The following is a 27036-nucleotide window of genomic DNA, read 5'->3' as shown; positions in this document are numbered from 1 at the left end:
AATGGAAATAAAGGAGAACGTGACTCTTCAAACAATAACCTCTATATCTATACTAAAACATAAAACACAAAAACATTTGAACATATACTAAAACCCAAAAACCTGTAAAAAGTACCAGTGATATTTTTGTCCTTCCATAATACGAATAAATTGTGTTACATACAAGTGGACACCCTTACCAATAATTAAGATTGCTCAGAATTGAATAATCTATCAAATGCTGATTAATTGTAGAGAATATATGTTATTTAAAGATCGATGTAATCTCAGGTATAAAGTAAATTGACCAATGTTTCCAAATTAGTCCAACTTCGTACCTTTTCGGCATAAATCATATATCTCAGAGATCGTATTTTTCGAGTTGGTAGTAGTGGAATGCTTTCATTATCTAAAATAAACATTTTTCACCAAAAGATTCATCCAACAATACTACTCACTGGTAAATAGCACAATACTTCTATGTGAATCTCCGCTATCTGAATATGTTTTCCCGTCCCCTCGCAAGTATAGCATGGTTTACAGCGTTAGCAAATTTCCTAAGTTTAAATAAAAAATTAATAATAATTACTCGATTCTTAATTGAACTTCAATTTTATACTGTAACTAGGTTTTGAGCCCGTGCGTTGCACGGCTACTCAAAAGTCGTTTTAAATTCCTTATATAAAAGGAGCTGCAGTAGTGAAAGACTATAAATTACTAAGCAAACATTATAGTTTCTAAAAGTCATCTATATATGTATGTATACGCAATTACTAAATGTATACATTAATATCAGATGCTATTGAGAGTAAATATATACAATCTTCTCACTAATTCCAAAAGAACAGAGGTAAAATACATGTTATTGATCTTTTTGAAAAAAAAATACATGTTATTGATTATTATACATACTTACTTTGACAAAGTACATGTAATATATTATTCATCTTTGTGCTTCTTAAAAAAGTGCAATCTAATACAGAGTACCTTTCAAATGACTAAGGAGCTTACAAAAAATTGTATTCAAATGTGTCGATTATATTAATGAGTAAGCTTGCAGTTTGTATAAAAATTTTGTTGCTGCAACTATTCTACCAAAAAATGAAGGTGGACAATTTAAACTATTTTTTAGGGAAGTGATAAGTTTTTTTTTTCAAAACTAATAGGATATACACGTTCTCATAATTAATATATATTTTAACGATTGATTTTATTAATCTTATTTTGAGTAAAGCTTGTTATTAATGAACTTGTTAATTATAGCTTAATTATAATCACAAAATTTGAGGTTTTAACAAGTGTAAATTCCACTTGTCCTCATTCCCTATTAATATGGTAGTGTTGACAATTAGGATAAAAAAATCTATTAATCTTATTTTGAGTTAAGTTTGTTATTAATGAACTTGTTAATTATAGCTTAATTATAATCACAAAATTTGAGGTTTTGATAAGTGTAAATTTCACTTGTCCTCATTCCCTATTAATATGGTAGTGTTGACAATTAGGATAAAAAAATCTCTTTTTTATATAAGTAAGTATATAGATATAGATTAAAGTCTCAAAACTTGCTTCTTATGTATTGATCAGCCCCAAAAAAGCCCAATCTTTAGCCCATCAAGTAGTGCGGAAAATATAGGCCCATTAGCTCTTTCGAATGGACAAAACTGTGTTTTAGATCTCCCGCTCCACAAAAAGAACTGGACATTTTTTGGAACCCTAGCTACTAAGCTTAAGCTTAATCTCTTTTTGCGATTCCAACAATGAAGCTCGTCAGGTGTGCGTTTTACTTAACAATAATCGATTATTAGTTTTATATTGCTAGTTTCCTTAATTTTGTATTGTAAAGTTGAAATCATCCTGATGACGGTTACACCTATTTTTGTGTAAATAATATTATAATTAGGTTTTTGATGAAGTTGAACAACGAAACAGTCTCGATAGAGCTCAAAAACGGAACAGTTGTACATGGAACCATCACAGGTAACTCTTATACTGTTTTCAATTGTATTAGCTTCAATTGAATTATTCAGCTATTGAGTAATTAGGGTTTAGGATTTTGCAAAACCCTATAATGCACCTTATGTAAAGGTACTGTTTGCGTTGTGAATTGTGATTTGTGGTAGTTTAAAGCACATTTAAGCTTTTTATTTCATTTCATTAGCGAGGCACTTAATTTAGTAGTAAATAAAGCCATCTCTACACTGGGCTCAATATTATGTAGATTGAGTTGATGACTATCTGAATATTTGGGGTTCGGTTTTTCGTTGCAAACAGTCCATCTTCTTACGCAGATGCAAAAGTAAATCTTTGCGTTGTAGACTGTAGTTAACGAATCATTGATTTTGTAAGGGATGACTTTGGAAGGAAATGTATTGCTAGCCAAACTTTTAGACTTGACCACCTTTCTTTAAATGTTTATTAATCTCAGTTCCATTTAAATAAAATCGTCGTCTAGAAAACTCCGTGGTTGTTCTGCTTATAATCTTAATTTTTTATTTTTATGTGTTTGTGTGTACACTTAAACTTTACCTATAGGCTATATGGTTATATTTTGGTAAGGTTGCGTACTTGGTCTGATTAGGTGTGTATGAACTGAAAGGTCCGAATGATCCACAGCTTTAATAATCAATAGGTTCTCAAATCATTCTTTTGAATAATCTGAAATGCTTTGTATTGGATTGCGTCTACAACAGTTTCTGTCGTTCAATTAGTTTATAAAATATCGCCTGGAGGTATATTGTTGTAAGTTGCAACCCTTCAAAAAAAAAAGTTTATCAACAACGACTTCAAACATGTTACTGTTTTCCTTTCTTACCCGTATAGGGAATAAAAAATCTGTCATGAAGAAATTGAAGAATTGTACAAGGAAAGTAATAGTTTTAGTTATTCAGTAGGAGACCCTCTAATCCTAAGCAGAAGGGAGATCTGCTGTTTTTCTTTAGTTTCCTATTCCGAAATTTAGGACCGACATATTGTCCTTTAAACAGGGACATAGTTTCGATTATGTATTATTGATGTTTTCTGCGGATTGATTTTAATAGAAAAGGGTAGATAATTGTCTCATGTCTGACATTTGTGTTATAGATTTTCTAAACCTGTAGCTTTACGAGACATCATATGGGGTGCTTGTTCAACCCTTTTAGAGTTTTGTAATTCTTCCTCGACTAACATGATCCAAATGGGTGTTGATTTCTTATTTTATCAATGTCTATATGTAAAGCAAGTTTATCCGTGAAGTTACTCTGACCTGTTTGCTTTTGTATCGTGCAGGTGTTGATATCAGCATGAATACGCACTTGAAGACGGTGAAGTTGACACTGAAAGGGAAAAATCCTGTAACCCTTGATCATTTGAGCATAAGAGGCAATAATATTCGTTACTATATACTTCCCGACAGCTTGAATCTGGAGACCTTGCTAGTGGAAGAGACACCTAGAGTCAAGCCCAAGAAGCCAACTGCAGGTAGTTTTTTTTTTTTTTTTTTTTTTGAAGTTTATATCTTATACATGCTACAACTGGAGGTGGAAAGTCTTGATTGTAGTTTTCATCTCTTGTAAAATCGTTTATAGTCCCGTTAGAGATCAAATGAAACTTAAAATTTCCATAATGGGTTGGAGTTGGCACCTATAGCTATAACAGTTGCACTTGTGTTCTATCTTGTTTATTAATGGTTTATCTTTTCACCTCTGATGCAGGGCGAGCTGTGGGCCGTGGAAGGGGACGAGGGCGGGGCCGTGGACGTGGGCGTGGCCGTTAGTCATGTTATTATTCTCATGCTATGTGCTAGTACTTGGCTATGTTGATGGTGTAATTTTTTATGTGGAACTGTATCAAACAATTTCTTGCATTCGGTTTGGCAAAGATTTACTAGTAAGATGATTGAATTTAGGATTTTTAAAGTGTTCTTGTATGAACGCCCCAATTTTCAAATGGTTTCATCTGTTTTTTTTCTTGTATTAACGGATGTCACTTATGTTGTGTACCCTCTTTATTTTTTTTGAACAGCGATTGGGATCACCCGAGGGGACTAAACCACCCGTTGCGATCATCTCCCATGAGTGGATACTTCATGGCAGGGATGAAATTGTGTTTTTAATATGTAGCCAACGGGGTCATTTTGACCCGATCTAACGTGTTTTTATAGCTATAAAAGTCAAAAGGGTCAAGGCGCCAGCTTGGCGTGCGGTACCAATTGAAACTGGTACATAAGATAAAAGAGTTGATATGCCCAGGGGTTACCTGCAATAATATCTAAAATTACTCAACATAATGTTAGGATATTAGGACCCAAACAACGCAAGTGATTCTTCAAGATCACTCACCCACTTAATGAACGAAAGAATATAAATGCGAAAAAGTAAATCGACACAAGATATAACGTGGTTATATGCAATCGTTGTGATTGCTTTAGTCCACGGACCAACTAGAGATCGTTTATTTACTGAATATTTGAGAGTGGTGTATTACAATGAGATACAATGAGCTCCATTTATAGGAGAAACAAGAACACTTAAGAAACTAGCAAGGAATCTTCATCATGACAAGTAATTATCATGTTTGCCAACTAACTAGCTTTACACCCTTGAATTAGCATGATCACAGCCTCAATTCAAGGTGTAAAGTATCCACTTTGCACCTAAAGCAAAAGGAGAATCAAACAAAATCGGATCCCACATGAAAAAAGGTTGCCAGCTGCTGCCAGCAAACGTGCGCGCCGTGCACACTTAAACGTGCGCGCCGTGCACACTCCCAAACTTCGAGCAAGCCTTCTGATCAAAACTTCTCTGGTGCGCGCAGGGAGCGCGCCGCGCACCATCACCGCTCACAATCAACTTGCTCTGTTTTTGATCTGTTTTTCTCTGTTTCACGCTTACCGAAATCTGCAAAATCCGTGCAAGTGTTTGAAACATTTTTTTTTTCTCGTTTTGTATAAATGTCTCCATATTCTAACAAATCTCCCACTTGGAGACTTTGAACAAAACTCCAATCATATCAATGAATTAACCAAGAACATTAAACCACCTTCGATTACCGCCAAATACCATTTGGGACACGCACGCTCAACACATACTTCGGATGAGTAGACTTTCGATAAAAGGTCTTCAATACTACTTGTTAAACTTGTAACACCATTCACATCTCTAGTTGGGGTCTTCTCTCATCAATTCATGAGAAGACCAATTGAGGTAATGCAAAACCTCAATTTCTCCGTTGTAACCACCTTAGTAAACATATCGGCAGGATTCTTCGTACCAAGGATTTTCTCCAAGAATAAAGTGCCATCATTTATATGTTGTCGAATAAAATGATATCTTATCTTGATGTGTTTCGTTCGACTATGAAACACCGGATTCTTCCCAAGATGAACCGCACTTTGATTATCACAATACAAGACGCAATAGTCTTGTCTTTTACCCAACTCGCCTAAGAAGTTCTTCAACCACACTAGCTCTTTAGAAGCTTCCGCAATAGCCATGTATTCGGCTTCGGTGGTTGACAAAGCAACACTCTTTTGCAATCGAGATAACCAACTAATCGCCGTCTTCCCCATTGTGAAAACATAACCCGTAGTGCTTTTCCCCGAATCATCACATCCACCCAAATTAGCATCCGCATAACCTCTAAGTATGAGATTGTTTTTGGAGAAACACAATCCCATATTAGAAGTACCTTTCAAATAACGAAGCAACCATTTGACCGCTTCCCAATGCTCTTTCCCAGGATTAGACATATAACGACTTACAACTCCCACTGCTTGAGCAATATCGGGTCTTGTACAAACCATGGCATACATAATACTACCCACGGCCGATGCATATGGAACCTTTTCCATATCCTTCTTGTCTCTTTCCGTTTTTGGTGATTGACTTTTCGATAACTTTAAGGTGCTTCCCAAAGGCATAGAACGAGCCTTTGAATCTTCCATGTTGAACCTCTCTACTACTTTCTCAATATATTTGGATTGAGACAAGTATAGAGTACCCTTTACACGATCGCGCACAATACTCATACCAAGTATTTGCCTAGCACCGCCAAGATCTTTCATCTCGAATTCTCGGGAAAGTAATCCCTTCAACTTGTTAATTTCGGACATGTTTGAACCTGCAAGCAACATGTCATCAACATACAACAATAAGATTATGTAAGAAGACTTGAATTTCTTCAAGTAGCAACAGTGATCCGCTTCACATCTTAAGAAACCAATCTTCTTCATAAACTCGTCAAACTTCAAGTACCATTGCCGAGGTGCTTGCTTCAATCCATACAAACTTTTATTTAGCTTACAAATCCACTTCTCTTTACCGTTTACCTCAAAGCCCTCGGGTTGCCTCATGTAGATCTCTTCAACAAGATCACCATGTAAGAATGCAGTTTTTACATCTAGTTGCTCAAGATGTAAGTCGTTGGATGCGACTATAGAAAGTACCAAACGGATAGTAGTCATTTTAACTACCGGTGAAAATATCTCTTTGTAGTCAACCCCTTCCTTTTGTTGAAAGCCTTTGACTACCAAACGAGCCTTGTACCTTTTCTTGCCATCCGACTCATTCTTGATTCGATACACCCATTTGTTTTGCAACGCCCTTTTATCATGAGGTAACTTCACTAGTGACCAAGTTTTATTCTTCTCAAGTGACCCATCTCTTTTTTCATGGCAAGCTCCCATTGTATTAATTCTTTTGCTTTCCTTGCCTCAAAGTAACTTTCGGGTTCACCATTCTCGGTATAGAGCAAGTAGTTTGCTGATGGAGAATACCTAAGATTAGGTTTGGGCACTCTAGTCGAGCGTCTTGGTGTAGGAGTAACCGGAATGGTTGGACCGGTTTCATTTGTGTCCTCCTCATCACTAGAGCTCGCACTATGTTCGGAATCATCACCGCTTTCCGAATCATCCCCATCATTAGCATTTTCCTACGCCTCACCGTTATTTGGCAATTCATTGTTTCCCAAACTCCCACTAGAACCTGCAAGATCATCAATAGAAACATCGTCAAAAGTAACTTGACTCGGTTTAGGACTCCCCGTTTCCGGTTTACCATAGACCGAATCTTCATCAAAAGTAACATCTCGCGAACGAATTACTTTTCTAGTTTATTTGTCCCAACAACGATAGCCCATTTCATCCGACCCGTAGCCTACGAAAATACACTTCTTTGACTTAGCTTCAAGCTTGTATTTATCCGCATCTTTGGTCTTCACATATGCATTACACCCAAAGATCCTAAGGTGACCATAACTCACCTTCTTGCCTTGCCATTCTTCCTCGGGAATTCGGAAACCTAACGGTGTTGAGGGTCCCCTATTTATCAAATAAGCCGCCGTATTGACCGCATCCGCCCAAAACATTTTAGGCAAACCGGCATGTAGTCTCATACTCTTAGCCCTTTCATTTAACGTACGATTCATACGTTCGGCGACCCCATTGTGTTGCGGTGTCTCCGGTACCGTTTTCAACATTCTAATACCGAGCTTTGCACAATGGTCCTTAAACTCGAGACTACCATATTCTCCTCCATTATCCGACTTCAAGCACTTAACCTTCAAGTTAGTCTCATTTTCTACCATAGCTTTCCACTTCACAAAAGTATTAAATACATCGGATTTAGCTTTAAGAAAATAAACCCATACCTTTCGAGTGGAGTCGTCAATGAAGGTGACATAATAGCGAGAACCTCCATGTGATTCTACATTGGTTGGACCAAACACATCCGTATGAACGAGCTCCAATTTCTCTAACTTAGGTGCATTCCCCGATTTCCCAAAAGTCACCTTCTTTTGCTTCCCATAAACACATGGTTCGCAAAACCCAAGTTCTACTTTCTTCAAATCCGGAATCCTCCCACTCGAAACAAGCATCTTCATACCCTTCTCACTTATATGCCCGAGTCTTCGGTGCCATAGAGTTGATTCGGACTAAACATTAACCGTAGCAACCACCGTGTCTTCATCAAACACTTCAACCATATAAAGTGTTCCCCTTTTATGCCCACGAGCCACAATACTACTACCCTTAACCACCTTCCATTGGCGGTTTTCAAAACTAACCGCGTTACCTTCATCATCTAATTGACCAACCGAAATAAGTTTCCTTTTCAATTTAGGAATGTACCTTACGTTCTTCAAAGTCTAATTAGAACCAAGAGTAGTCTTCAAAACAACATCTCCAATGCCCTCTATATTGAGTTGCTTGTTGTCCGCCAATCTCACATTGCCTTGGTATGAACGAAAATTCTTCATCATGCTTTTGATATGAGTAGCATGAAACGAAGCTCCCGAATCCAAAATCCAAGACTCCATAGAATTTTCAACACTACACAAAAGTGCATCATCACTTTCCCCTTCGGCCAAGTTTACACCTTTCGTGGAACCATTTTTGCAATTCCTTTGAAAATGCCCCTTTTGTGACAAACCGGAAATTTCCAACCAAATTTAAACTTTAATCTTTATATGTTTCCGATACAATAAGCAATATTTGTTAAGTTAAATTTCAAGAATTTTAAACTATGTTCATACATTCATTAAACCTCGACCAAGTTCCAACGATTCACGAACCATTAAACGAATATGATTATATATGTATATGTGTATATATATTATAACTTGAAACGTAAATAAAATATTAGATTAAATACTTTATATGATTGTATCTGTTTCAAAATGTTTATCAATGGAATTAGAAGATAAGATCAAATGATTGAATTATCAGATATATTAAATTATGATTACAAGTCTCTGTTGAAAGGCCCACGTTGATTTGAGAAATCTTTCCATTTTAACAATATTCGGAAAATGGTAAAGTAATTTATAAATAAGAACAAATTGTCAATCATTGAGAACTAGACAAAGGATAGTGGAAGATTGAATCTCATAAAGACTCGATTGATCTATTTAGTTTCAAACGTACAAAAACGTTTTCAGTTTAAAAAAAACTTTATTATTAAAACGTATATAACTTTTATAAATATCTAGAACCACTTTTGACAACTCATTACTTAACTAGTATGATAAAGATAACGATATTTATATTTTATTTTATTAAATATATATAACGATTTAAATTAATATTATATATATTTATATGCGTATAATACGTACATAGTTTTATACTTTTACTATACTTAAACTTTACCTTTACTTTATTTTTACTTTACTTTAACTTTAATAATTCACTTTAATAATTCATACTTTAATAATTTATACTTTAATAATTCACTTTAATAATTCATACTTTAATAATTCACTTTAATAATTCATACTTTAATAATTCACTTTAATAATTCAAAAATCTATTATAAATAGAATTCAATAGGTTTCATTATTTCATAGAAACTTGAAAATATTTTTCTCTAAACTCTCTCAATCGATTTACATATATATATTTACTTCGTATTATTTCAAGATATTATTAGTATACATAAAATATTACGACGGAGTGTTGTCCGAGTGATTTCGAAATTGTTTTTCGAGTAGGATAGGATTAAGGAAATTATGGGTTATAGCTATGGAGGTGATTGAGTATGGTTCATGGGTATGCTCGCGAGGTCAATATAGTGTTTATCATTTCCGTTACGTCTACGTACCTTTCCTGCAATATTAAATCTCAATATTGATACGTGAGTACTCATAATTTAACTTTTACATACTAATAGTGTATCCCTGACTAGTGCTCGAGTATTTAGGATTATGCATGCTTGTACTTTTGATATTGCCCTTAGACAGGTTAGGTTGAATCTTGAATTAGTTACACTTGCGGTTGAGATAAGGTATAAGATACGCATGTCCTTGGAAAGCTAGCGAAAAATTAAGAACTTTTCCTTTAGATATCGAATGGTTTCGATGAACGGATTAGAAGTTATAATCAATTGAATTTTCGATATTTTTATTAAAAATGATTATTATTATCGTCGTTTTTATCGTCGTTCTAGTTTTATCTTATTATTATCATTATTATTATCTTTATCAATAAAAGGGATTTATCATTAAAAATTGTTTTTTTTATTACTATCGTTATTATCGTTAAAGTTATAATTAGTATTATTATTATTATTATCCAATTATTATTATTATTATTATTATTATTATTATTATTATTATTATTATTATTATTAGTATTATTATTATTATCATCATTATTAATATATATATATATATCATTATTTAAAAATAGTTATTGTTATTGTTATTATTATTATTACTATATTATCATTAAGATAATTATTAGTATTATCGTTAATAATATTATAGTAACTATCATTATTAATATTAGTGTAATTAAAACAAATAATTGTAACACCTAAATATTTTGATTACTATTATTATCATTATTATGAACACGATATAAAAGACGATTAAAAGCTATTAAACGAAACGATTAGGAAATAATGAGTAAGAGTATCATGATGAAATTAAAATATTATAAGATATTAATTTAGATAAAATTATCGTTCTTATTATTTTTATCATTACTATTATTATTAAAAGTATCGTTAGTATTAAAACTATCATTTTAACAAAAATTATCATTTTAATAGAAATGTCATTGTTACTATAAAATATTATTATTATTATTATTTTAAATAGAATTATTATTTTAAAGATAATATTAAAAATTATCGTAAATATTAAAGTTATCATAATTAGAATTATCGTTTTATCATAATGTCATATTAGTAATTATAAATATTGATATTTTTATAATAATAATTATTATTACAAAATAATACAACTTTTACTTACTATCATTATAGATATTATTTTATCAAATAAATATGTGATACAAACATATTTTACTACGTGTAATAACTTACTTTAATAATACCTATCATATTATCTTTATGATATTAAATGAACCCTATAAATTTTATTGCTTAATATATATAAAAGTATATTTTATTATATAAATTTAATATAAAATTTTATTTATTAATAAATAAATTATATTATTTACTCTAATAAATCTTTTAAAAATATTTAAAAATATAAAACGACGATATTTAAACTATATATTAATCATGTATAGATTTTTGGAAATTATTTTGAATCAAATTTACTTTTGTTGACTTTTGCATATTAGTCTCGAGCATTAGGATTGTGGTACACTATGACTTGACCTAATTTGTTAGACAAATATTGACCAACATATAAATATATATAATTAATTTAGGTTCGTGAATCCGAGGCCAACCTTGCACTTGTTCAATGACGTTATATGTATTTTTACTACGAAATACAGTATGGTGAGTTTCATTTGCCTTTTTACCCTTTATATTTTTGGGCTGAGAATACATGCGCAACTTTTATAAATGTTTTACGAAATAGACACAAGTACGTGAAACTACATTCTATGGTTGAATTATCGAAATCGAATATGCCCCTTTTTATTAAGTCTGGTAATCTAAGAATTAGGGAACAGACACCCTAATTGACGCGAATCCTAAAGATAGATATATTGCGCCTAACAAACCCCATCCAAAGTACTGGATGCTTTAGTACTTCGAAATTTATATCATTTTCGAAGGAGGATCCCGGAATGATAGGGGATATTCTTATATGTATCTAGTTAATGTCGGTTACCAGGTGTTCACCATATGAATGATTATTTTTGTCTCTATGCATGGGACGCATATTTATGAGAACTGAAAATGAAATTCTTGTGGTCTATTAAAATGATGAAAATAAATGATTATGATAAACTAATGAACTCACCAACCTTTTGGTTGACACTTTAAAGCATGTTTATTCTCAGGTGTTAAAGAAATCTTCCGCTGTGCATTTGCTCATTTTAAAGATATTACTTGGAGTCTTTCATAGCATATTTCGAAGAACGTTGCATTCGAGTCATTGAGTTCATCAAAGATTATTATTAAATCAATTTATAGTTGGATAGTGGATATTATGAAATGGTATGCATGCCTGTCAATTTTCGATGTAAAGAAAGTTTGTCTTTTAAAAACAAATGCAATGTTTGTAAAATGTATCATATAGAGGTCAAATACCTCGCAATGTAATCAACTATTGTGAATCGTTTATAATGTATATGAACGGGTCCTTTCACCTTTTGATTGCAACCCCAACAAGTAACTTCACTTCTATCTTTCGATGGATATGAAATGTCCCGTTCTTATTGATTAAAAACGTTCCATATTAATTGATTTCGTTGCGAGGTTTTGACCTCTATATGAGACGTTTTTCAAAGACTGCATTCATTTTTAAAACAAACCATAACCTTTATTTCATAAATAAAGGTTTAAAAAGCTTTACGTAGATTATCAAATAATGATAATCTAAAATATCCTGTTTACACACGACCATTACATAATGGTTTACAATACAAATATGTTACATCGAAATCAGTTTCTTGAATGCAGTTTTTACACAATATCATACAAACATGGACTCCAAATCTTGTCCTTATTTTAGTATGCAACAGCGGAAGCTCTTAATATTCACATGAGAATAAACATGCTTTAAACGTCAACAAAAATGTTGGTGAGTTATAGGTTTAACCTATATATATCAAATCGTAACAATAGACCACAAGATTTCATATTTCAATACACATCCCATACATAGAGATAAAAATCATTCATATGGTGAACACCTGGTAACCGACAATAACAAGATGCATATATAAGAATATCCCCATCATTCCGGGACACCCTTCGGATATGATATAAATTTCGAAGTACTAAAGCATCCGGTACTTTGGATGGGGTTTGTTAGGCCCAATAGATCTATCTTTAGGATTCGCGTCAATTAGGGTGTCTGTTCCCTAATTCTTAGATTACCAGACTTAATAAAAAGGGGCATATTCGATTTCGATAATTCAACCATAGAATGTAGTTTCACGTACTTGTGTCTATTTTGTAAATCATTTATAAAACCTGCATGTATTGTCATCCCAAAAATATTAGATTTTAAAAGTGGGACTATAACTCACCAACATTTTTGTTGACATTTTAAGCATGTTTATTCTCAGGTGATTATTAAGAGCTTCCGCTGTCGCATACTTAAATAAGGACAAGATTTGGAGTCCATGCTTGTATGATATTGTGTAAAAACTGCATTCAAGAAACTTATTTTGTTGTAACATATTTGTATTGTAAACCATTATGTAATGGTCGTGTGTAAACAGGATATATTAGATTATCATTATTTGATAATCTACGTAAAGCTTTTTAAACCTTTATTGATGAAATAAAGGTTATGGTTTGTTTAAAAATGAATGCAGTCTTTGAAAAACGTCTCATATAGAGGTCAAAACCTCGCAACGAAATCAATTAATATGGAACGTTTTTAATCAATAAGAACGGGACATTTCAGTTGGTATCCGAGCGTTGGTCTTAGAGAACCAGAAAATTTGCATTAGTGTGTCTTATCGAGTTTGTTAGGATGCATTAGTGAGTCTGGACTTCGACCGTGTTTTCTTTAAAAATGATTGCTTAACATTTTTGTTGGAAACTATATATTTTTAACATATGAATATTATGTGATATATTAATCTCTTAACGTGTTTGATATTATGTGATAGATGTCTACCTCTAGAACAAGTCCCATTGACTCACCTAATAATAATGAAGAGTCAAATGTAAATTGGAATGATTTGTGGACTGATTCACAAGTTCCCGAAGAGGAACCGGAAGAAGAGTCGGAACCGGAAGAAGAATCGGAACCGGAAGAAGAATCGGAACCGGATGAAGAAATAGAACCGGTGGGGGAAATAATAAAACGGTTAAGTAAAAGAAAATCCTCAACCAATAGACCAAAGTTAATTATGGTCAATGGTGTTTCCGCCAAGGAAGCAAAATATTGGGAGGATTACCAATTCTCCGATGAATCGGATTCCGACGAGAATTCCGATGATGTTATAGAAATTACCCCAACTGAATTTAAAAAGGCAAAAGAAAATAATAAGGGAAAGGGCATAAAAATAGAGAAATCTAATTCCAACCCCGATGAACTTTATATGTATCGTCAACCCCCGAAGTCCTTAAGTTGTAACAATGACCCGGGAACCTCTAAACCACCAGGTTTTTCTAAACCAATGTGGACAACGACGACTCGTATTAGGGGAACATCATATATCCCTAGAAACTTGGCAAAATGAACCAAAACCGAAGAAGAAGAAACGAGCGAGTCGGAATAAGATAGTTGTATTCGTGTGGTGTAATATATGTAATATAGTGTTCTTATGCTTTATGATATATGTAAAAATTGCTTGTATTAATAAGTATTTTTTTATGAAACTAACTCTTGTCTATTTTACAGTTTAAAAACACAAAATGGATAGACAACCCAATATTTTAAGAGACCTACCCGGAGACATGATTGATGAAATCTTGTCTAGAGTCGGCCAGAATTCTTCGGCACAACTATTTAAGGCGAGATCAGTTTGTAAGACATTCGAAGAACGTTCCAAGAATGTCTTGGTTTATAAGAGACTTTCGTTTGAAAGATGGGGGATATCACATTGGGAAACCCATAAGTTACGATGTGTTTACTTTGACGCATATATTGCGGGGAACCCAAATGCTATTTTACGCAACGGGTTAAGAAATTATTTTGACTCAATATATCCGAATATTGGACTTCGTGATTTAGAAAAAGCGGCTAACATGCAACATAAAGAAGCATGTTATGCTTACGGATTAGTAATGTTCGCTTCTCACCAAAGTGAGAACAAGAACATCGGGCTACAACTATTAAACAAAACGTTTCCACAAGTGACGGAGTCGGTAATTGGGGTAAGAAATGAGGTTTTTAGATTATTACGGGACTGTTGGACATTACGTAACCCTCGTCCCTTTGATGACGTTACAACACGCTGTCTTATCAACGGCCATAACGGTTATGTTGCACAAGACCAAGGATGGGAAGTAGTCCTAGTAAAACCAGAATGCATGACTTGTTTCTGGACGTATGAATTACGTGTATTTATTGCCTTTGCTGAACGACTTGTGTACTAGCTAGAATTGTCTTCACAACTATCTTGTATCAAAGTTATTGTGTGCTATATTTCATGCTTTATGTAAAATAAGCGGTATTGTAAGTTTGTAAAATATTGTATAAAAGTTTGAACGCGAAATATTATTATAATCAGTTTTTCATATAGAATTGTAGTAGTTGAATTGTATATTAGCTACTAAGTATGAACTTAACGGGTAGGTACTACCCGAATTTAAACTTATAAAACGCTAATATGAAGAAAAAGCTTTTATAAATGAGTTCATATTATGCTACGAAATACTATTAACTACTCTTAATATTCTGTATGATTAACTTGTTCCATTTAACTATTTTGAAGGAAATGGCACCGACTACTCGACACACCGTGAATATGAATGAAGAGGAATTCCGTACTTTTCTAGCTTCAAACATAGCCGCAGTACAGGCTGCGCTACATACCAACAATAACCTTGGATCTAGCAGTACAGGAAATCGTGTAGGATGCACCTACAAAGAATTCACTGCCTGCAAACCTTTGGAATTTGATGGAACCGAAGGACCGATCGGATTGAAACGGTGGACCGAGAAGGTTGAATCGGTGTTTGCCATAAGTAAGTGTACTGAAGAGGACAAAGTGAAGTACGCTACGCATACCTTCACAGGTTCTGCGTTAACATGGTGGAATACCTATCTAGAGCAAGTGGGACAAGATGATGCGTACGCACTACCGTGGTCAGCATTCAAGCACTTGATGAACGAGAAGTACCGTCCCAGAACCGAGGTCAATAAGCTCAAGACAGAACTTAGAGGGTTACGAACCCAAGGATTTGATATTACCACGTACGAAAGACGATTCACAGAATTGTGCCTATTGTGTCCGGGAGCATTCGAAGATGAGGAAGAGAAGATCGACGCGTTTGTGAAAGGATTACCGGAAAGAATCCAAGAAGATATAAGTTCACACGAGCCCGCCTCCATACAACAGGCATGTAGAATGGCTCACAAACTAGTGAACCAGATTGAAGAAAGAATTAAAGAACAGACTGCTGAAGAGGCCAATGTGAAGCAAGTCAAAAGAAAGTGGGAGGAAAACGGTGATAAGAATCACCAATACAACAACAACAGCAATTACAACAATAATCGCAACAATTATCCCAACAATCGCAACATCAATCGCAACTACAACAAACGGCCCAACAACAACAACAACAACAACAACAACAGCAACTACAACAATCATCCCAACAACAATAATAACCGCAACAACAACAACAATCAGAAGCAACTATGCCAAAGGTGTGAAAAGAATCACTCGGGGTTCTGCACCAAATTTTGCAACAAGTGTAAAAGAAATGGTCATAGCGCGGCGAAGTGTGAGGTCTACGGACCAGGGGTTAATAGAACGAAAGGAACAAATGGTGTCGGAACGAGTAATGGCGGAGCAAGTAGTGTCGGAGCAAGTTATGCCAATGTAGTTTGTTATAAATGTGGAAAACCAGGCCACATTATTAGAAATTGCCCGAACCAGGAGAACACGAATGGACAAGGCCGTGGAAGAGTTTTCAATATTAATGCGGTAGAGGCACAGGAAGACCCGGAGCTTGTTACGGGTACGTTTCTTATTGACAATAAATCTGCTTACGTTTTATTTGATTCGGGTGCGGATAGAAGCTATATGAGTAGAGATTTTTGTGCTAAATTAAGTTGTCCATTGACGCCTTTGGATAGTAAATTTTTACTCGAATTAGCAAATGGTAAATTAATTTCAGCAGATAATATATGTCGGAATCGAGAAATTAAACTGGTTAGCGAAACATTTAAGATTGATTTGATACCAGTAGAGTTAGGGAGTTTTGATGTGATAATCGGTATGGACTGGTTGAAAGAAGTGAAAGCGGAGATCGTTTGTTACAAAAATGCAATTCGCATTATACAAGAAAAAGGAAAACCCTTAATGGTGTACGGAGAAAAGGGCAACACGAAGCTACATCTTATTAGTAATTTGAAGGCACAAAAACTAATAAGAAAAGGTTGCTATGCTGTTCTAGCACACGTCGAGAAAGTACAAACTGAAGAAAAGAACATCAATGATGTTCCCATTGCAAAAGAATTTCCCGATGTATTTCCGAAAGAATTACCGGGATTACCCCCACATCGATCCGTTGAATTTCAAATAGATCTTGTACCAGGAGCTGCACCAATAGCTCGTGCTCCTTACAGACTCGCACCCAGCGAGATGAAAGAACTGCAAAGCCAATTACAAGAACTTTTAGAGCGTGGTTTCATTCGACCAAGCACATCACCGTGGGGAGCTCCTGTTTTGTTTGTCAAGAAGAAAGATGGTACATTCAGGTTGTGTATCGACTACCGAGAGTTGAACAAACTTACCATCAAGAACCGCTACCCACTACCGAGAATCGACGACTTATTTGATCAACTACAAGGCTCGTCTGTTTATTCAAAGATTGACTTACGTTCCGGGTATCATCAAATGCGGGTGAAAGAAGATGATATTCCAAAGACTGCTTTCAGAACACGTTACGGTCATTACGAGTTTATGGTCATGCCGTTTGGTTTAACTAATGCACCAGCTATGTTCATGGACCTTATGAACCGAGTGTGTGGACCATACCTTGACAAGTTTGTCATTGTTTTCATTGATGACATACTTATTTACTCAAAGAATGACCAAGAACACGGTGAACATTTGAGAAAAGTGTTAAAAGTATTGAGGAAGGAAGAATTGTACGCAAAGTTTTCAAAGTGTGCATTTTGGTTGGAAGAAGTTCAATTCCTCGGTCACATAGTGAACAAAGAAGGTATTAAGGTGGATCCGGCAAAGATAGAAACTGTTGAAAAGTGGGAAACCCCGAAAACTCCGAAACACATACGCCAGTTTTTAGGACTAGCTGGTTACTACAGAAGGTTCATCCAAGACTTTTCCAGAATAGCAAAACCCTTGACTGCATTAACGCATAAAGGGAAGAAATTTGAATGGAATGATGAACAAGAGAAAGCGTTTCAGTTATTGAAGAAAAAGCTAACTACGGCACCTATATTGTCATTGCCTGAAGGGAATGATGATTTTGTGATTTATTGTGACGCATCAAAGCAAGGTCTCGGTTGTGTATTAATGCAACGAACGAAGGTGATTGCTTATGCGTCTAGACAATTGAAGATTCACGAACAAAATTATACGACGCATGATTTGGAATTAGGCGTGGTTGTTTTTGCATTAAAGACTTGGAGGCACTACTTATATGGGGTCAAAAGTATTATATATACCGACCACAAAAGTCTTCAACACATATTTAATCAGAAACAACTGAATATGAGGCAGCGTAGGTGGATTGAATTATTGAATGATTACGATTTTGAGATTCGTTACCACCCGGGGAAGGCAAATGTGGTAGCCGATGCCTTGAGCAGGAAGGATAGAGAACCCATTCGAGTAAAATCTATGAATATAATGATTCATAATAACATTACTACTCAAATAAAGGAGGCGCAACAAGGAGTTTTAAAAGAGGGAAATTTAAAGGATGAAATACCCAAAGGATCGGAGAAACATCTTAATATTCGGGAAGACGGAACCCGGTATAGGGCTGAAAGGATTTGGGTACCAAAATTTGGAGATATGAGAGAAATGGTACTTAGAGAAGCTCATAAAACCAGATACTCAATACATCCTGGAACGGGGAAGATGTACAAGGATCTCAAGAAACATTTTTGGTGGCCGGGTATGAAAGCCGATGTTGCTAAATACGTAGGAGAATGTTTGACGTGTTCTAAGGTCAAAGCTGAGCATCAGAAACCATCAGGTCTACTTCAACAACCCGAAATCCCGGAATGGAAATGGGAAAACATTACCATGGATTTCATCACTAAATTGCCAAGGACTGCAAGTGGTTTTGATACTATTTGGGTAATAGTTGATCGTCTCACCAAATCAGCACACTTCCTACCAATAAGAGAAGATGACAAGATGGAGAAGTTAGCACGACTGTATTTGAAGGAAGTCGTCTCCAGACATGGAATACCAATCTCTATTATCTCTGATAGGGATGGCAGATTTATTTCAAGATTCTGGCAGACATTACAGCAAGCATTAGGAACTCGTCTAGACATGAGTACTGCCTATCATCCACAAACTGATGGGCAGAGCGAAAGGACGATACAAACGCTTGAAGACATGCTACGAGCATGTGTTATTGATTTCGGAAACAGTTGGGATCGACATCTACCGTTAGCAGAATTTTCCTACAACAACAGCTACCATTCAAGCATTGAGATGGCGCCGTTTGAAGCACTTTATGGTAGAAAGTGCAGGTCTCCGATTTGTTGGAGTGAAGTGGGGGATAGACAGATTACGGGTCCGGAGATTATACAAGAAACTACTGAGAAGATCATCCAAATTCAACAACGGTTGAAAACCGCCAAAAGTCGACAAAAGAGCTACGCTGACATTAAAAGAAAAGATATAGAATTTGAAATTGGAGAGATGGTCATGCTTAAAGTTGCACCTTGGAAAGGCGTTGTTCGATTTGGTAAACGAGGGAAATTAAATCCAAGGTATATTGGACCATTCAAGATTATTGATCGTGTCGGACCAGTAGCTTACCGACTAGAGTTACCTCAACAACTCGCGGCTGTACATAACACTTTCCACGTCTCGAATTTAAAGAAATGTTTTGCTAAAGAAGATCTCACTATTCCGTTAGATGAAATCCAAATCAACGAAAAACTCCAATTCATCGAAGAACCCGTCGAAATAATGGATCGTGAGGTTAAAAGACTTAAGCAAAACAAGATACCAATTGTTAAGGTTCGATGGAATGCTCGTAGAGGACCCGAGTTCACCTGGGAGCGTGAAGATCAGATGAAGAAGAAATACCCGCATCTATTTCCAGAAGATTCGTCAACACCTTCAACAGCTTAAAATTTCGGGACGAAATTTATTTAACGGGTAGGTACTGTAGTGACCCGAACTTTTCCATGTTTATATATATTAATTGAGATTGATGTTTACATGATTAAATGTTTCCAACATGTTAAGCAATCAAACTTGTTAAGACTTGATTAATTGAAATAGGTTTCATATAGACAATTGACCACCCAAGTTGACCGGTGATTCACGAACGTTAAAACTTGTAAAAAAACTATATGATGACATATATATGGTTATATATATAGTTAACATGATATTATGATAAGTAAACATATCATTAATTATATTAACAATGAACTACATATGTAAAAACAAGACTACTAACTTAATGATTTTGAAACGAGACATATATGTAACGTTTATCGTTGTAACGACATTTAATGTATATATATCATATTAAGAGATATTCGTACATCATAATATCATGATAATATAATAATTTAAAATCTCTTTTGTTATTATAAACATTGGGTTAACAACATTTAACAAGATCGTTAACCTAAAGGTTTCAAAACAACACTTACATGTAACGACTAACGATGACTTAACGACTCAGTTAAAATGTATATACATGTAGTGTTTTAATATGTATTTATACACTTTTGAAAGACTTCAATACACTTATCAAAATACTTCTACTTAACAAAAATGCTTACAATTACATTCTCGTTCAGTTTCATCAACAATTCTACTCGTATGCACCCGTATTCGTACTCGTACAATACACAGCTTTTAGATGTATGTACTATTGGTATATACACTCCAATGATCAGCTCTTAGCAGCCCATGTGAGTCACCTAACACATGTGGGAACCATCATTTGGCAACTAGCATGAAATATCTCATAAGATTACAAAAATATGAGTAATCATTCATGACTTATTTACATGAAAACAAAATTACATATCCTTTATATCTAATCCATACACCAACGACCAAAAACACCTACAAACACTTTCATTCTTCAATTTTCTTCATCTAATTGAACTCTCTCAAGTTCTATCTTCAAGTTCTAAGTGTTCTTCATAAATTCCAAAAGTTCTAGTTTCATAAAATCAAGAATACTTTCAAGTTTGCTAGCTCACTTCCAATCTTGTAAGGTGATCATCCAACCTCAAGAAATCTTTGTTTCTTACAGTAGGTTATCATTCTAATACAAGGTAATAATCATATTCAAACTTTGGTTCAATTTCTATAACTATAACAATCTTATTTCAAGTGATGATCTTACTTGAACTTGTTTTCGTGTCATGATTTTGCTTCAAGAACTTTGAGCCATCCAAGGATCCATTGAAGCTAGATCCATTTTTCTCTTTTCCAGTAGGTTCATCCAAGGAACTTAAGGTAGTAATGATGTTCATAACATCATTCGATTCATACATATAAAGCTATCTTATTCGAAGGTTTAAACTTGTAATCACTAGAACATAGTTTAGTTAATTCTAAACTTGTTCGCAAACAAAAGTTAATCCTTCTAACTTGACTTTTAAAATCAACTAAACACATGTTCTATATCTATATGATATGCTAACTTAATGATTTAAAACCTGGAAACACGAAAAACACCGTAAAACCGGATTTACGCCGTCGTAGTAACACCGCGGGCTGTTTTGGGTTAGTTAATTAAAAACTATGATAAACTTTGATTTAAAAGTTTTTATTCTGAGAAAATGATTTTTATTATGAACATGAAACTATATCCAAAAATTATGGTTAAACTCAAAGTGGAAGTATGTTTTCTAAAATGGTCATCTAGACGTCGTTCTTTCGACTGAAATGACTACCTTTACAAAAACGACTTGTAACTTATTTTTCCGACAATAAACCTATACTTTTTCTGTTTAGATTCATAAAATAGAGTTCAATATGAAATCATAGCAATTTTATTCACTCAAAACGAATTTAAAATGAAGAAGTTATGGGTAAAACAAGATTGGATAATTTTTCTCATTTTAGCTACGTGAAAATTGGTAACAAATCTATTCCAACCATAACTTAATCAACTTGTATTATATATTATGTAATCTTGAGATACCATAGACACGTATACAATGTTTCGACCTATCATGTCGACACATCTATATATATTTCGGAACAACCATAGACACTCTATATGTGAATGTTGGAGTTAGCTATACAGGGTTGAGGTTGATTCCAAAATATATATAGTTTGAGTTGTGATCAATACTGAGATACGTATACACTGGGTCGTGGATTGATTCAAGATAATATTTATCGATTTATTTCTGTACATCTAACTGTGGACAACTAGTTGTAGGTTACTAACGAGGACAGCTGACTTAATAAACTTAAAACATCAAAATATATTAAAAGTGTTGTAAATATATTTTGAACATACTTTGATATATATGTATATATTGTTATAGGTTCGTGAATCAACCAGTGGCCAAGTCTTACTTCCCGACGAAGTAAAAATCTGTGAAAGTGAGTTATAGTCCCACTTTTAAAATCTAATATTTTTGGGATGAGAATACATGCAGGTTTTATAAATGATTTACAAAATAGACACAAGTACGTGAAACTACATTCTATGGTTGAATTACCGAAATCGAATATGCCCCTTTTTATTAAGTCTGGTAATCTAAGAATTAGGGAACAGACACCCTAATTGACGCGAATCCTAAAGATAGATCTATTGGGCCTAACAAACCCCATCCAAAGTACCGGATGCTTTAGTACTTCGAAATTTATATCATATCCGAAGGGTGTCCCGGAATGATGGGGATATTCTTATATATGCATCTTGTTATTGTCGGTTACCAGGTGTTCACCATATGAATGATTTTTATCTCTATGTATGGGATGTGTATTGAAATATGAAATCTTGTGGTCTATTGTTACGATTTGATATATATAGGTTAAACCTATAACTCACCAACATTTTTGTTGACATTTTAAGCATGTTTATTCTCAGGTGATTATTAAGAGCTTCCGCTGTCGCATACTTAAATAAGGACAAGATTTGGAGTCCATGCTTGTATGATATTGTGTAAAAACTGCATTCAAGAAACTTATTTTGTTGTAACATATTTGTATTGTAAACCATTATGTAATGGTCGTGTGTAAACAGGATATATTAGATTATCATTATTTGATAATCTACGTAAAGCTTTTTAAACCTTTATTGATGAAATAAAGGTTATGGTTTGTTTAAAAATGAATGCAGTCTTTGAAAAACGTCTCATATAGAGGTCAAAACCTCGCAACGAAATCAATTAATATGGAACGTTTTTAATCAATAAGAACGGGACATTTCAGGATACCTCTTCTTAGACTTCTTCCTACCCTTCTTCTCACCGCGTTCAAATTTTCTACCCCGGTTGTCGGTACTTAACAAAGAACCGGATGTCGATTCCCCCGAATTTCTCCTACGAGTATCTTCACCAAGAATCAAGTCCCTTATTCCTTCAAACGCTAGCTTAGTAGTTCCCGTAGAGCTACTAACCGCGGTAACCGTACCCGACCAACTTTCCGGTAATGATGAAAGCAAGATAAGTGCTTTTAGTTCATCATCAAACTTAATCTCTACCGATTCAAGTCTTGAAACGATATTATTAAATTCATTGATATGATCCGTTGCACTCGTACCTTCCTTCATTTTAGTATTAAACAATTGACGCATGAGAAATACCTTATTTGCAGCTGTAGGTTTCTCATACATGTTAGAGAGTGCTTTCAAGCAAGCAAACGTCGTCTTCTCATTCACAACGTTGTATGCAACGTTCTTAGCAAGTGAAAGACGAATAGCACCCAAAGCTTGACGATCTAAAAGCGTCCAATCGGCATCGTTCATGCTTTCGGGCTTGGTCTCTAACAAGGGTTGGTGTAGCTTCTTTTGATACAAGTAATCTTCAATTTGCATCTTCCAAAAGCCAAAGTCTCTCCCATCAAATCGGTCGATTCTAAACTTCCCATCTTCCGCCATCGTTCCCTTAACGAAACCTTGTGCTCTGATACCAGTTGTTAGGATATTAGGACCCAAACAACGCAAGTGATTCTTCAAGATCACTCACCCACTTAATGAACGAAAGAATATAAATGCGAAAAAGTAAATCGACACAAGATATAACGTGGTTATATGCAATCGTTGTGATTGCTTTAGTCCACGGACCAACTAGAGATCGTTTATTTACTGAATATTTGAGAGTGGTGTATTACAATGAGATACAATGAGCTCAATTTATAGGAGAAACAAGAACACTTAAGAAACTAGCAAGGAATCTTCATCATGACAAGTAATTATCATGTTTGCCAACTAACTAGCTTTACACCCTTGAATTAGTATGATCACAGCCTCAATTCAAGGTGTAAAGTATCCACTTTGCACCTAAAGCAAAAGGAGAATCAAACAAAATCGGATCCCACATGAAAAAGGTTGCCAGCTGCTGCCAGCAAACGTGCGCGCCGTGCACACTCCCATACTTCGAGCAAGCCTTCTGATCAAAACTTCTCTAGTGCGCGCAGGGAGCGCGCCGCGCACCATCACCGCGCACAATCAACTTGCTCTGTTTTTGATCTGTTTTTCTCTGTTTCACGCTTACCGAAATCTGCAAAATCCGTGCAAGTGTTTGAAACATTTTTTTTTTCTCGTTTTGTATAAATGTCTCCATATTCTAACAAATCTCCCACTTGGAGACTTTGAACAAAACTCCAATCATATCAATGAATTAACCAAGAACATTAAACCACCTTCGATTACCGCCAAATACCATTTGGGACACGCACGCTCAACACATACTTCGGATGAGTAGACTTTCGCCAAATACCATTTGAAAAAGTGTTGAAATGTCTCCATACTCTAACACATAATTCACTGAGGTAGTAGAAATGGCAAAACAGGTGGGTCATTACTATTCCTGTTCACGTCAAAATGAAATGATATGTTTCTGTTGCATGAAATGAAATAGAACTTTTCAAGACGATAATAAGCTATCGGGTTTCTGTTTAACCCGCTAACGGATGAATACAGCCAGAAATGAGTCATTTTTAATAGAATGGGTCAAAATTGCCATCTCTCAGGTCTGCCGTATGTAAATACCTGAAGAGCAGCCATCCCCACTGTTTCTCGACTTTTGCAGCCACTTTGACCCAAGCTACTGATTCAGTTGGAGGTTCCGGCATGACAACAGAAAGAGCGGTCAGTAAATAGCAAAAGCTGATGCCAGGTGGGCAGCAAGACGGTATGGGCGTACTCTTGGTTCGGAGTACTCCAATCGAGGCTCCTGATGAAAACATCAATATGATTTTGACAAACTTGGCATTCTAAATACAGAAGTGGCAAATTTAACCTATTTACTTATGATTGGGTAGGTTTGCGAATAAATTGTTGAAGCCTAAAACCTCCTAAACACATCACTCAAGAAACTAAAACTGTAAACTAATATAGATCTTGTAATCTTATTTGACACACTGCTTATTGGTCAAATATCGTTCAAGGGAACCTCGATTCGACTCATACAAACGATCACATGTTTTGACACATTCATAAATCACCCAACCCACTCAACTCATCCATTTAGGAACTTCAACTTGATATAGATTCTACAAAAATAAACTGATAATATGAGTCTTCCAACAAACAAGTTCAAACTTCCTCACCGTTGAGTTTTAGAAATTGCCTATTTATTTATAAAAAAACTAAAGATAAATTATATCAACATTATTAAATAGTACTGTATTTGTTTGCAAACCTATTATTATTATTATTATCTATGCTATGCTTTACTACCCGTATGATCACGTGGAAAGAATATATAATTAATAATTCATTAATTGCAAATAAAATTTTTGTAATGGTACGACCATAACCATATGAACTGTAATTACTCAAAGCTAATCACATGGAATATATTATATATTATAATCAGAATTTCGTAGTGGAAAAACAAGTTAAATCACGTGGAATATATTATATCGACATTATGTAGTGGAAAAACTTTTGTCATGGACCGCCTTATATATATTAAAAAAATATACTCGTATATAAAATATTGATGTGATATGTCATATGGTACTATGGTAGATAAGTAGATACTGTTATTCTTCTAGAACCCTTTAAGCATGGTTATTGCACGATTGAACCACTTTTTAAAGTCATGCTGAACCCTGACTAGTGACTACCACCCGTTAGTGTGACATTCATGAGTTTGTCTAGATATATGTCTAAAATTGTCTACTAGGACTCTAGGAATAATCATAAATACCAATTTAGCGGTTACATTTTTTATATTTTGCAAACTAAATGTTATATAAGAAAGTAAAGTTTGTTTATATTGTTTATGTATCTACGTCGAACAAAAAAAAAAAAAAATGAAAAAAATTAAATGTAAAATTGTAAACAAACAAAAGTTATAGTGTACTAATAATATTTTTTAACTATCTATTTCTCTCTAAAGACATCCAATTGAAACGGAGACTATAAATCTTCATTAATTGGCCTTACTAATCTTGTCATCATTAATCATTAATCATTAATATTTATAATTATAATGCCTAACATCATTGTGATGTTTGAGAAACATTGTGAGGCAAGTTATGGAGTTATTATGTGACATGGTAATGTTGTGAGAAAGATAGTTTTTATAGATACGGTTGTGAAGATCGGCTCAGAAATGTCGTAGGAAATATAATAAAGTATAATTGATAATTAAGTAAAAAGAGCGAAAAAAAAAACTAAATTAACAGACAATTAACTAATCAATAATCACTATTGTTCATTATCTATCCCGTTGAAATGCGTTGTAGTTGAGTAACTCACATAACATTGCCCCTACAACGTGTTTGTAATAAGTGCTCAACCAAATATGTATATAGCTATACCAGTTGAGCTCAATTGATTATTACCTTTTGGTTGGTTGAATTTCTTTTACCAACATTTCAACAAACTCTCAATAAAACGAAAGAATGAATATGAGAAAAATTCATGTCACATTCAACAAAAAAAAATAAAACAAGTAATGAGAAATCAATCTTTTAACCATCTAGAAAGAATAAGCCCAAAATTATGGGTGGATGATGGGCCCACGAATAAACTCGGTTTCACTGGTTCATGGACCCCACCTCAATAATTAGTACTTACTATATTATATATCCCATAATAAAATAATATCCTATTCCGATCCATATATAGTAACCCCAAGTCC

At 34.4% G+C, this 27036-nt stretch overlaps 1 protein-coding gene across 1 annotated transcript; it reads left to right on the top strand.

Annotated features, from left to right (window-relative positions):
- The first annotated feature begins 1669 nt into the window (after positions 1-1669).
- LOC139855456 (small nuclear ribonucleoprotein SmD1a-like) lies at positions 1670-3903 on the top strand. Its single transcript, XM_071844682.1, has 4 exons — positions 1670-1753; positions 1883-1959; positions 3250-3441; positions 3675-3903. The coding sequence occupies exons 1-4, from the start codon at positions 1740-1742 to the stop codon at positions 3734-3736; spliced, it is 345 nt and encodes a 114-aa protein (XP_071700783.1). The 5' UTR covers positions 1670-1739; the 3' UTR covers positions 3737-3903.
- Positions 3904-27036: the final 23133 nt, after the last annotated feature.

Source organism: Rutidosis leptorrhynchoides, chromosome 6 (genome assembly GCF_046630445.1).
Source record: "Rutidosis leptorrhynchoides isolate AG116_Rl617_1_P2 chromosome 6, CSIRO_AGI_Rlap_v1, whole genome shotgun sequence".
Classification (NCBI taxonomy): Eukaryota; Viridiplantae; Streptophyta; class Magnoliopsida; order Asterales; family Asteraceae; genus Rutidosis; species Rutidosis leptorrhynchoides.
The sequence above is the reverse complement of the archived record's forward strand: the minus strand, read 5'-3'. Positions and strand labels throughout refer to the sequence as shown.